The following is an 11314-nucleotide window of genomic DNA, read 5'->3' as shown; positions in this document are numbered from 1 at the left end:
AGCCAATGGCATCCTGGGCTGGCTCAGGAGCAGTGTGGCCAGCAGGACAAGGGAGGTTCTTGTGCCCCTGTGCTCAGCACTGCTCAGGCCACCCTTGAGTGCTGTGTCCAGTTCTGGGCTCCTCATTCAAGAGAGATGTTGAGATGCTGGAAGGTGTCCAGAGAAGGGCAGCAAGGCTGAGGAGGGGCCTGGAGCAGAGCCCTGTGAGGAGAGGCTGAAGGAGCTGGTTGTTTAGCCTGCAGCAGAGGAGGCTCAGGGCAGAGCTCATTGCTGTCTACAACTCCCTGAAGGGACATTGTAGCCAGGTGGGGTTGGGCTCTGCTGCCAGGCAACCAGCAATAGAACAAGGGGACAGAGTCTCAAGTTGTGTCAGGGGAGGTCTAGGCTGGATGTTTTAGGAAGTTGTTGTCAGAGAGAGTGATTGGCATTGGAATGGGCTGCCCAGGGAGGTGGTGAGTCGCTGTACCTGGAGGTGTTGAAGCCAAGCCTGGCTGGGGCACTTAGTGCCATGGTCTTGGTTGGGCAGGGCTGGGTGCTAGGATGGGCTGGCTGAGCTTGGAGCTCTCTTCCAACCTGATTGATTCTATGATTCTGTGGTTCTATGTTAAAAATCCTATCTCAAGGACTCATGGTAGCTGAGCAGTGTTCAGTTCCTATCCCCTAGGTGATCCTCAGTGTGCACTTAGTGCAGTGTTACTCACCCTTTTCCTTGGTTCAGGCGACTTTCTTCCTGTCTCTGACAGATGTTTTGCGTATAAGCAGGAGGCTCAGAACTCTCGTGGACTGGATCTGCCATAGAGGCTGTGATGGGAATGTTCTGGCTTTGGAAGTAGGTGTAAGCATCTTTGCTGCACACCAGCAGTGTTAGTCTGTCACCACTGCCTTGGATTCTTGCCACCACTTTGTCATAGGAGTCGTTGGTCACATTCACCCCGTTCACTTCCACCAAGAAGTCGTTGTTTTCTACGCCTGCTGCGCCAGCTGGCCCCTGGCTTTGTACCTGCAGGTGCAAGTTCAAAGTGGGAGACTGGTGTGAAACCTCAGAAAGGTGCATCAGCACTAATGGTTAGCAAGACTGTTGTCTTGCTGCTTTCATAGAGTCAGTCAGGGTTGGAAGGGACCACAAGGAGCAGCCAGTTCCAACCCCCCTGCCATGCCCAGGGACACCCTACCCTAGAGCAGGCTGCACACAGCCTCAGCCAGCCTGGCCTCAAACACCTCCAGCCATGGGGCCTCAACCACCTCCCTGGGCAACCCATGCCAGCCTCTCACCACTCTCCTGCTCAACAACTTCCTCCTCACCTCCAGCCTCACTCTCCCCACCTCCAGCTTTGCTCCATTCCCCCCACTCCTGCCACTCCTGACAGCCTCAAAAGTCCCTCCCCAGCTTTTTTGTAGCCCTCTTCAGATCCTGGAAGGCCACAAGAAGGTCACCTGGGAGCTTCTTCTCCAGACTGAACAGCCCCAACTCTTTCAGTCTGTGCTCATAGGAGAGGTGCTCCAGCCCTCCCCTTACAGCAAGAAAGGCCTTAGGAATGGGAGATACATGGGGCAGAAGTGAGTTGGGAGAAGCACTAGGCCCAGCCAATAAATATGGAACCCTTCATTTTGAGACTTAAGATGCATCTTGACTTCATTACAGAAATGGAGCTTGGTGGAATTATGAAGACAGGTGGGAAAAAACTCTTACTTGCAGGTCCCTGTCCAGTAACTTTACAGTTAACTTTAGTACACTTAGAATCATAGAATCACAGCAACAGAACAAGGGGATACAGTGTCAAGTAGTACCAGGGGAGGTCTAGGCTGGCATGTTAGGAGGAAGTTGTTGGCAAGAGAGTGATTGGCATTGGAATGGGCTGCCCAGGAGGTGGTGGAGTGGCTGTGCCTGGAGGTGTTGAAGCAAGCCTGGCTGGGGCACTTAGTGCCATGGTCTGGTTGATTGGCTAGGGTGGGTGCTAGGTTGGGCTGGCTGAGCTTGGAGGTCTCTTCCAACCTGGTTGATTCTATGATTTCCTTAGTGATGAGTTTCTAAGGCATAGACATAATTGAGACAGAAGGGGTTTGACTTTTGCTGCTCTGGGATTAAGAGCAGGTGAGGTTAGAGGCAGGCAAAGGTGTCTCTCACACTCAGAGTGTTCTGCAGTCAAGAATTTTGATTGCAAATATGAATTTAGCATGCTAGCCTCATAGATAAAAGGAACAATTATGCAAAGGTTGGATTCCTCTTCCCTCTAGATATCTTAACAGGATGAGAAATGTGTTTTGATCCTTAATTTATTTTACTTTGGTCCTACATGTCAACCTGACTTTAACAGTGACAGATCTTATCTGAAAGCACAGAAGTTAGATCATGGTTGCAGTTGATTTTGAGATTCTTTTTCAATCAAGACAATTTTATGGTTCTAAGAAGAGACTTTTCTGTCTTTTCTTGCATGTGTTTGCAGGATGGAAGGGAGGAGACAGTCCAATAGATTACTTGAGCTTATTCATCAATCATAGAATCAACCAGGTTGGAAGAGACCTCTGAGATCATCCAGTCCAACCTAGCACCCAGCCTAGCCAATCAACCAGACCATGGCACTAAGTGCCCCAGCCAGGCTTTGCTTCAACACCTCCAGGAAGGCAATCTACATTAGTACCTCATTGATGAACAGTCCAGGCTTGTTCTTGATCATGTTTAAACTGAAGCCAAATCCACTGGGCCCTTTCACCATCTTGCAGATTCTTGGCTTGTGCTTCACTTTTTGCTCGCTGTGCAACTCTGCACTTTCCTCTGTTTTAGCTGAAGCTGGATCTTGGGTTTTGTAGTAGTATGAGAAGGGGGAAATTTGGGCCTGAAAAGTGACAAGGAAAACTCAGTTAGCATAAATGTTCTGTTGTTAAATCTGGGTTAGGATTTCACAGTCAACATGAAAGCTTGATGGCTCAGACTTGAGCTGCAGTGAAGGCCTCTTTGCTATGAGCGTGGAAAATACAGTGTCAGTCTGGGTGAAGAGGGAATCATAGAATGGTTTAGGTTGGAAAGGACCTCAAGGATCAGCCACTTCCAACCCCCTGCCATAGGCAGGGACATCTCCCACTAGAACAGGTCGCTCAAGGACTCATCCAACCTGGTCTTGAACACCTCCAGGGAGGTTGTGGAGCACAGAATCACCCAACGTGATCTTTGATCACGTTGGGTGATTCTGTGCTCCACAACCTCCCTGGGAACCTGTGCCAGTGTCTCACCACCCTCAACCTGTGCCAGTGTCTCTCCACCCTCAACCTGTGCCAGTGTCTCTCCACCCTCAACCTGTGCCAGTGTCTCCACCCTCACTGCAAAGAACCCTTTCCTAACATCTACTTTGAATCTCCCCTCTGCCAGTTCAAACCCATTCCCCCTTGTCCTGGCATTACAAGACTTTCTCAATAGTCCCTCCCCAGCCTTCCTGTAGGTCCCTTCAGATACTGGAAGGCCACTCTAAGGTCTCCTGGAAGCCTTCTCTCCTCCAGGCTGCAGAGTGAACTCTTGTAGCCAGTCCTCAGAGCAGAGCTGTTGCAGCCCTCTGAGCACTCTCACGGCCCTCCTCTGGACTGGCTCTAATAGTTCTGTGTCCTTCTTGTGTTGGGGGCTCCAGAACTGCAAACAGTACTCCAGGTGGGGTCTGAGGAGAGCAGAGCAAAGGGGCAGAATCCCTTCTCTTGCCCTATTTCAGTTATGTAGGCTATTGTATATGTACACCTATCACAGCTGTGTAGCTTCATGTGTGTATACACCTATTAGAGCCATGTAGGCTATTGTGTATGTACACCTGTCACAGCTGTGCAGCCTATTTGCATGTACACACCTATTAGAGCTGTGTAGTGTTGTGTGTGTACACCTGTCACAGCTGTGCAGGCTGTTGTGTGTGTACACCTGTCACAGCTGTGCAGCTGTTGTGTATTACACCTGTAGAAGCTGTGCATCCATTGTGTGTGTACAGCTGTCACAGCTGTGCAGGCTGTTGTGTGTTACACCTGTCACAGCTGCAGCCTGTTGTGTGTGTACAGCTGTCACAGCTGTGCAGGCTGTTGTGTGTGTACACCTGTCACAGCTGCAGGCTGTTGTGTGTGTACACCTGTCACAGCTGTGCAGCCTGTTGTGTGTGTACAGCTGTGACAGCTGTGCAGCCTTGTGTATTACACCTGTCACAGCTGTGCAGGCTGTTGTGTGTGTACAGCTGTCACAGCTGTGCAGCCTGTTGTGTGTGTACACCTGTCACAGCTGTGCAGCCTGTTGTGTATTACAGCTGTCACAGCTGTGACAGGTGTACACACACAATAGGCTGCACAGCTGTGACAGGTGTACACACACAACAGACTACACAGCTCTAATAGGTGTGTACATGCAAATAGGCTGCACAGCTGTGACAGGTGTACATACACAATAGCCTACATGGCTCTAATAGGTGTATACACACAAGAAGCTACACAGCTGTGATAGGTGTACATATACAATAGCCTACATAACTGAAATAGGGCAAGAGAAGGGATTCTGCCCCTTTGCTCTGCTCTCCTCAGACCCCACCTGGAGTACTGTTTGCAGTTCTGGAGCCCCCAACACAAGAAGGACACAGAACTATTAGAGCCAGTCCAGAGGAGGGCCGTGAGGGTGCTCAGAGGGCTGCAACAGCTCTGCTCTGAGGACAGGCTACAAGAGTTCGGACTCTGCAGCCTGGAGGGGAGAAGGCTTCCAGGAGACCTTAGAGCGGCCTTCCAGTATCTGAAGTGGACCTACAGGAAGGCTGGGGAGGGACTATTGAGAAAGTCTTGTAATGCCAGGACAAGGGGGAATGGGTTTGAACTGGCAGAGGGGAGATTCAAAGTAGATGTTAGGAAAGGGTTCTTTGCAGTGAGGGTGGTGAGACACCGGCACAGGTTGAGGGTGGAGAGACACTGGCACAGGTTGAGGGTGGAGAGACACTGGCACAGGTTGAGGGTGGTGAGAAACTGGCACAGGTTGCCCAGGGAGGTTGTGGAGCACAGAATCACCCAACGTGATCAAAGATCACGTTGGGTGATTCTGTGCTCCACAACCTCCCTGGAGGTGTTCAAGACCAGGTTGGATGAGTCCTTGAGCGACCTGTTCTAGTGGGAGATGTCCCTGCCTATGGCAGGGGGTTGGAAGTGGCTGATCCTTGAGGTCCTTTCCAACCTAAACCATTCTATGATTCCCACTTCACCCAGACTGACACTGTATTTTCCACACTCATAGCAAAGAGGCCTTCACTGCAGCTCAAGTCTGAGCCATCAAGCTTTCATGTTGACTGTGAAATCCTAACCCAGATTTAACAACAGAACATTTATGCTAACTGAGTTTTCCTTGTCACTTTTCAGGCCCAAATTTCCCCCTTCTCATACTACTACAAAACCCAAGATCCAGCTTCAGCTAAAACAGAGGAAAGTGCAGAGTTGCACAGCGAGCAAAAAGTGAAGCACAAGCCAAGAATCTGCAAGATGGTGAAAGGGCCCAGTGGATTTGGCTTCAGTTTAAACATGATCAAGAACAAGCCTGGACTGTTCATCAATGAGGTACTAATGTAGATTGCCTTCCCTGGAGGTGTTGAAGCAAAGCCTGGCTGGGGCACTTAGTGCCATGGTCTGGTTGATTGGCTAGGGCTGGGTGCTAGGTTGGACTGGATGATCTCAGAGGTCTCTTCCAACCTGGTTGATTCTATGATTGATGAATAAGCTCAAGTAATCTATTGGACTGTCTCCTCCCTTCCATCCTGCAAAACACATGCAAGAAAAGACAGAAAAGTCTCTTCTTAGAACCATAAAATTGTCTTGATTGAAAAAGAATCTCAAAATCAACTGCAACCATGATCTAACTTCTGTGCTTTCAGATAAGATCTGTCACTGTTAAAGTCAGGTTGACATTGTAGGACCAAAGTAAAATAAATTAAGGATCAAAACACATTTCTCATCCTGTTAAGATATCTAGAGGGAAGAGGAATCCAACCTTTGCATAATTGTTCCTTTTATCTATGAGGCTAGCATGCTAAAATTCATATTTGCAATCAAAATTCTTGACTGCAGAACACTCTGAGTGTGAGAGACACCTTTGCCTGCCTCAACCTCACCTGCTCTTAATCCCAGAGTCAGCAAAAGTCAAACCCCTTCTGTCTCAGATTATGTCTATGCCTTAGAAACTCATCACTAAGGAAATCATAGAATCAACCAGGTTGAAAGAGACCTCCAAGCTCAGCCAGCCCAACCTAGCACCCACCCCTAGACAATCAACCAGACCATGGCACTAAGTGCCCCAGCCAGGCTTGGCTTCAACACCTCCAGGCACAGAGACTCCACCACCTTCCTGGGCAGCCCATTCCAATGCCAATCACTCTATCTGCCAACAACTTCCTCCTCACATGCAGCCTAGACCTCCCCTGGTACTACTTGACACTGTGTCCCCTTGTTCTGTTGCTGTGATTCTATGATTCTAAGTGTACTAAAGTTAACTGTAAAGTTACTGGACAGGGACCTGCAAGTAAGAGTTTTTTCCCACCTGTCTTCTTAATTCCACCAAGCTCCATTTCTGTAATGAGAGTCAAGATGCATCTTAAGTCTCAAAATGAAGGGTTCCATATTTATTGGCTGGGCCTAGTGCTTCTCCCAACTCACTTCTGCCCCATGTATCTCCCATTCCTAAGGCCTTTCTTGCTGTAAGGGGAGGGCTGGAGCACCTCTCCTATGAGCACAGACTGAAAGAGTTGGGGCTGTTCAGTCTGGAGAAGAAGAAGCTCCCAGGTGACCTTCTTGTGGCCTTCCAGGATCTGAAGAGGGCTACAAAAAAGCTGGGGAGGGACTTTTTAGGCTGTCAGGGAGTGACAGGACTGGGGGGAATGGAGCAAAGCTGGAGGTGGGGAGAGTGAGGCTGGAGGTGAGGAGGAAGTTGTTGAGCATGAGAGTGGTGAGAGGCTGGAATGGGTTGCCCAGGGAGGGGGTTGAGGCCCCATGGCTGGAGGTGTTTGAGGCCAGGCTGGCTGAGGCTGTGTGCAGCCTGCTCTAGGGTAGGGTGTCCCTGGGCATGGCAGGGGGGTTGGAACTGGCTGCTCCTTGTGCCCCCTTCCAACCCTGACTGACTCTATGAAAGCAGCAAGACAACAGTCTTGCTAACCATTAGATGCTGATGCACCTTTCTGAGGTTTCACAGCAGTCTCCCACTTTGAACTTGCACCTGCAGGTACAAAGCCAGGGGCCAGCTGGCGCAGCAGGCGTACAAAACAACGACTTCTTGGTGGAAGTGAACGGGGTGAATGTGACCAACGACTCCTATGACAAAGTGGTGGCAAGAATCCAAGGCAGTGGTGACAGACTAACACTGCTGGTGTGCAGCAAAGATGCTTACACCTACTTCCAAAGCCAGAACATTCCCATCACAGCCTCTATGGCAGATCCAGTCCACGAGAGTTCTGAGCCTCCTGCTTATACGCAAAACCATCTGTCAGAGACAGGAAGAAAGTCACCTGAACCAAGGAAAAGGGTGAGTAACACTGCACTAAGTGCACACTGAGGATCACCTAGGGGATAGGAACTGAACACTGCTCAGCTACCATGAGTCCCTGAGATAGGATTTTTAACATAGAACCACAGAATCATAGAATCAATCAGGTTGGAAGAGAGCTCCAAGCTCAGCCAGCCCATCCTAGCACCCAGCCCTACACAATCAACCAGACCATGGCACTAAGTGCCCCAGCCAGGCTTGGCAAGAACACCTCCAGGCACAGCGACTCCACCACCTCCCTGGGCAGCCCATTCCAATGCCAATCACTCTCTCTGCCAACAACTTCCTACCAACATCCAGCCTAGACCTCCCCTGACACAACTTGAGACTCTGTCCCCCTTGTTCTATTGCTGGTTGCCTGGCAGCAGAGCCCAACCCCACCTGGCTACAATGTCCCTTCAGGGAGTTGTAGACAGCAATGAGCTCTGCCCTGAGCCTCCTCTGCTGCAGGCTAAACAACCTCAGCTCCTTCAGCCTCTCCTCACAGGGCTCTGCTCCAGGCCCCTCCTCAGCCTTGCTGCCCTTCTCTGGACACCTTCCAGCATCTCAACATCTCTCTTGAATTGAGGAGCCCAGAACTGGACACAGCACTCAAGGGGTGGCCTGAGCAGTGCTGAGCACAGGGGCAGAAGAACCTCCCTTGTCCTACTGGCCACACTGTTCCTGAGCCAGCCCAGGATGCCATTGGCTCTGCTGCCCACCTGGGCACACTGATGGCTCCTGTTCAGCTACTATCTACCAGTACCCCCATCTCCCTTTCTCCCTGCCTGCTCTCCAGCCACTGTCCCCCCAGCCTGTAGCACCGCTTGGGGTTGTTATGGCCAAACCTGTCAGTCTATGTTACTAAAAGGGAAGCTTGAGACTGTGTCCCCTTGTTCTGTTGTTGGGTGCCTGAGAACTCATTAGCCTTGTCTGCAAATCACAGAATATATCTGATTGAAAGAGACCTCAAAGATTATCCAGTCCAACCTCTGACCCAGCACTGAAGTGTCCACACTAAATCATGCCCCTGTGTGCCACGTCCACATGCTGCTTGAACAACTCCAGGAATGGTGACATCACCAGTGCCCAGGCAGATCATTCCAATGTTTGATAACTCTTTCAGTGAAGAAACATTTTCTAACACCCAGCCTAAACCAGCTTGTAGCCATTTCTTCTAGTCCTGTTGCATGTTCCCTCAGCCTCCTTTCCAGACTAAACAACCCCAACTCCCTCAGATACTACTCACAGCTCATATGCTCCATGTCATATGCCTCACTGCCCTTCTTTGGACACACTCCAGCATCTCAATGCCCTTCCTACAGTAAGGGGCCCACAGCTGGACACAACACTCAAGGTGTGGCCTCACCAGTGCCGAGTACAGGGGGATGATCACCTGCCTCTTACTGCTGGCCACAGTGTTTCTAATACAAGCCAGGATGCCGTTGCATTTCTTGGCCACCTGAGCACACTGCTGACTCATGTACAGTCAACTGCCAATCACTCCCCCCAGGTCCCTCTGCAAGTTGCAGCTTTCCAAACCACACATCTCCATGTCTGTAGCTTGCCATAGGGTTATTGTGACCGAAGTGCAGAACCTGGCACTTGACCTTGTTGAACTTCACACAGTCAGCTTTAGCCCATTGGGCTAACTTGTCCAGGTCCTGCTCTAAAGCTTCCCTACCCTCTAGCCTAATCCATACAGCCACCCAGCCTGGTGTCATCTGCAGACTTACTGAGGATAAGCCACAAGGGCCAGCTCCAAGTCTTTCCCAACGTTTCTAAGTCACCAAGCTGCACTTTGCAGATCTGAAGCTAGCGCTGCTTGTGTGCAAACTCAGCAGATATGGGAATTAAACAACAGCAAACCATCACTGAACAAATTCCTCCCTAAATGTCCCTAACTAAAAAGCATTTGGACAACAAAAAATAAATCACATTTGTTGGCTGCAATCCAAACAAGCACATGAGGAATGTAGGAGTCCTCCTTAACACTGCAGACAGGCTGGGGTCAGAGTGGCTGGAGAGCAGCCAAACAGAAAGGGATCTGGGGGTGCTGATTGATACCCGCCTGAACATGAGCCAGCAGTGTGCCCAGGTGGCCAAGAGAGCCAGTAGCATCCTGGCCTGCATCAGGAATGGTGTGGCCAGCAGGAGCAGGGAGGTCATTCTGCCCCTGTACTCTGCACTGGTTAGACCACACCTTGAGTGCTGTGTTCAGTTCTGGGCCCCCCAGTTTAGGAGGGACATTGAGATGCTTGAGCGTGTCCAGAGAAGGGCAACGAGGCTGGGGAGAGGCCTTGAGCACAGCCCTACGAGGAGAGGCTGAGGGAGCTGGGATTGATTAGCCTGGAGAAGAGGAGGCTCAGGGGTGACCTTATTGCTGTCTACAACTACCTGAGGGGTGGTTGTGGCCAGGAGGAGGTTGCTCTCTTCTCTCAGGTGGCCAGCACCAGAACAAGAGGACATAGCCTCAAGCTATGCCAGAGGAAATTTAGGCTGGAGGTGAGGAGAAAGTTCTTCCCTGAGAGAGTCATTGGACACTGGAATGGGCTGCCCGGGGAGGTGGTGGAGTCGCCGTCCCTGGGGCTGTTCAAGGCAGGATTGGACGTGGCACTTGGTGCCATGGTCTAGCCTTGAGCTCTGTGGTGAAGGGTTGGACTTGATGATCTATGAGGTCTCTTCCAACCTTGGTGATACTGTGATGCTGTGATGCTGTGAAAACTGACCAGAATGTATTTGTTACTCTTCTGCAGGCAAGCTCTTCTTCCTCCTCAAGGTCAGCTGCCTCTACAAAATCAGGCAGTGACAACGATGACACAAGGCTGTGAGGAGACAAAATATGCCAAGAACAAAAGTGAAACCTTACCAATCCTCATTCTTCAATCGTTCTTTGCTACTACACCTCCCAGAACTTGACTATTCCTAACAGAGCCATACATGTAAGGACTGATTTCAGCTGCCTGAAAGAAACGCTTCAGTGTGACTTGCATTCATTTAACAGAAGTGCAAGTGTGCTTCCTTGGCTTTCTGCCTTGTAAAGCAGGCAATTAGTCACTTCTGTAAAAGCTCAACTCACTTAAACATATATAACCAAGTACACTCCAGCAGCAGGCAGAAACCTTTTATAGATTTCTAAGCATCTTTGCCTTTTAAGGATAAGCTCTTCATAAAGAGCAACTGATTTCTGCCCATCTCCCAGGAGAGGCAGTTCTCTCTCTAATCCAAGTCCATCAGCTGTTGCACCAACCTCTGTTGCACCTCCTCTGTGCTATACTTCCAGTAGTAAAACAGCTGTGAAATGCCTTAAGCCAACATCCTCTGTGCATGATGCTCCTCACTCCTGCTAACCTTGCAGGAATTTCCTTCAAACATTAACTTCATAATGTGTAACTCCAGACATTTAAGCACCATTATCTCTCCTCTGCATGCAGTTGTGGATTATGATAGTCAGAACAGTGCACTTGACTGAGTCAGGCAGGTTTGTCTAACTCCCAAGTCATCACTACACTGTCTTGAATGTAATGTAACTGGTTCTGTAAAGCTGCTGCTGTATATTTTGCCTCCTTGCTGTACACTGAAGACAACACAGAAATAAACTGTTTAGAGTGACTACTCTCTCCCCCATAGGCTCTTACTCTTCCCACCTATCATTTATGTTCTGGAACAGTTTTCAAACAAAGCCTAGGAGAGTGGCTATGGGAAGCTACAAGTTTTAAGTCATATGAATAAAATTTACTTTTAAGCCTTGAATTAAATCAAGAAGGGGAATGGGACCATTGTAGTATACACAGTGGAGGGGAGCACCAC

At 49.7% G+C, this 11314-nt stretch overlaps 2 protein-coding genes across 2 annotated transcripts; one reads left to right on the top strand and one right to left on the bottom strand.

The window, feature by feature from the left end:
• Nucleotides 1–697: 697 nt before the first annotated feature.
• Nucleotides 698–3769, bottom strand: LOC135180048 (putative PDZ domain-containing protein PDZK1P1). The gene is made up of 3 exons (XM_064152204.1): nucleotides 3755–3769; nucleotides 2640–2834; nucleotides 698–1000 (listed from the first exon to the last, which is right to left on the bottom strand). Exons 1-3 carry the CDS (start codon nucleotides 3767–3769, stop codon nucleotides 698–700), a joined length of 513 nt encoding a protein of 170 aa, XP_064008274.1.
• A 645-nt stretch (nucleotides 3770–4414) lies between these two features.
• Nucleotides 4415–11116, top strand: LOC135180047 (Na(+)/H(+) exchange regulatory cofactor NHE-RF3-like). The gene is made up of 4 exons (XM_064152203.1): nucleotides 4415–4429; nucleotides 5356–5550; nucleotides 7205–7504; nucleotides 10261–11116. The coding sequence occupies exons 1-4, from the start codon at nucleotides 4415–4417 to the stop codon at nucleotides 10333–10335; spliced, it is 585 nt and encodes a 194-aa protein (XP_064008273.1). The 3' UTR covers nucleotides 10336–11116.
• Nucleotides 11117–11314: the final 198 nt, after the last annotated feature.

This window comes from Pogoniulus pusillus, chromosome 12 (genome assembly GCF_015220805.1).
Source record: "Pogoniulus pusillus isolate bPogPus1 chromosome 12, bPogPus1.pri, whole genome shotgun sequence".
Taxonomy (NCBI): Eukaryota; Metazoa; Chordata; class Aves; order Piciformes; family Lybiidae; genus Pogoniulus; species Pogoniulus pusillus.
The sequence above is the reverse complement of the archived record's forward strand: the minus strand, read 5'-3'. Positions and strand labels throughout refer to the sequence as shown.

Bases quoted from the DNA above. Each gene is read 5' to 3' on its own strand.
- LOC135180048 (XM_064152204.1), bottom strand. The intron at 1,001-2,639 runs GTACTAATGTAG...TTGCACCTGCAG, and splicing joins CTGGACTGTTCATCAATGAG to GTACAAAGCCAGGGGCCAGC.
- LOC135180047 (XM_064152203.1), top strand. The intron at 5,551-7,204 runs GTACTAATGTAG...TTGCACCTGCAG, and splicing joins CTGGACTGTTCATCAATGAG to GTACAAAGCCAGGGGCCAGC. The intron at 7,505-10,260 runs GTGAGTAACACT...ACTCTTCTGCAG, and splicing joins CACCTGAACCAAGGAAAAGG to GCAAGCTCTTCTTCCTCCTC.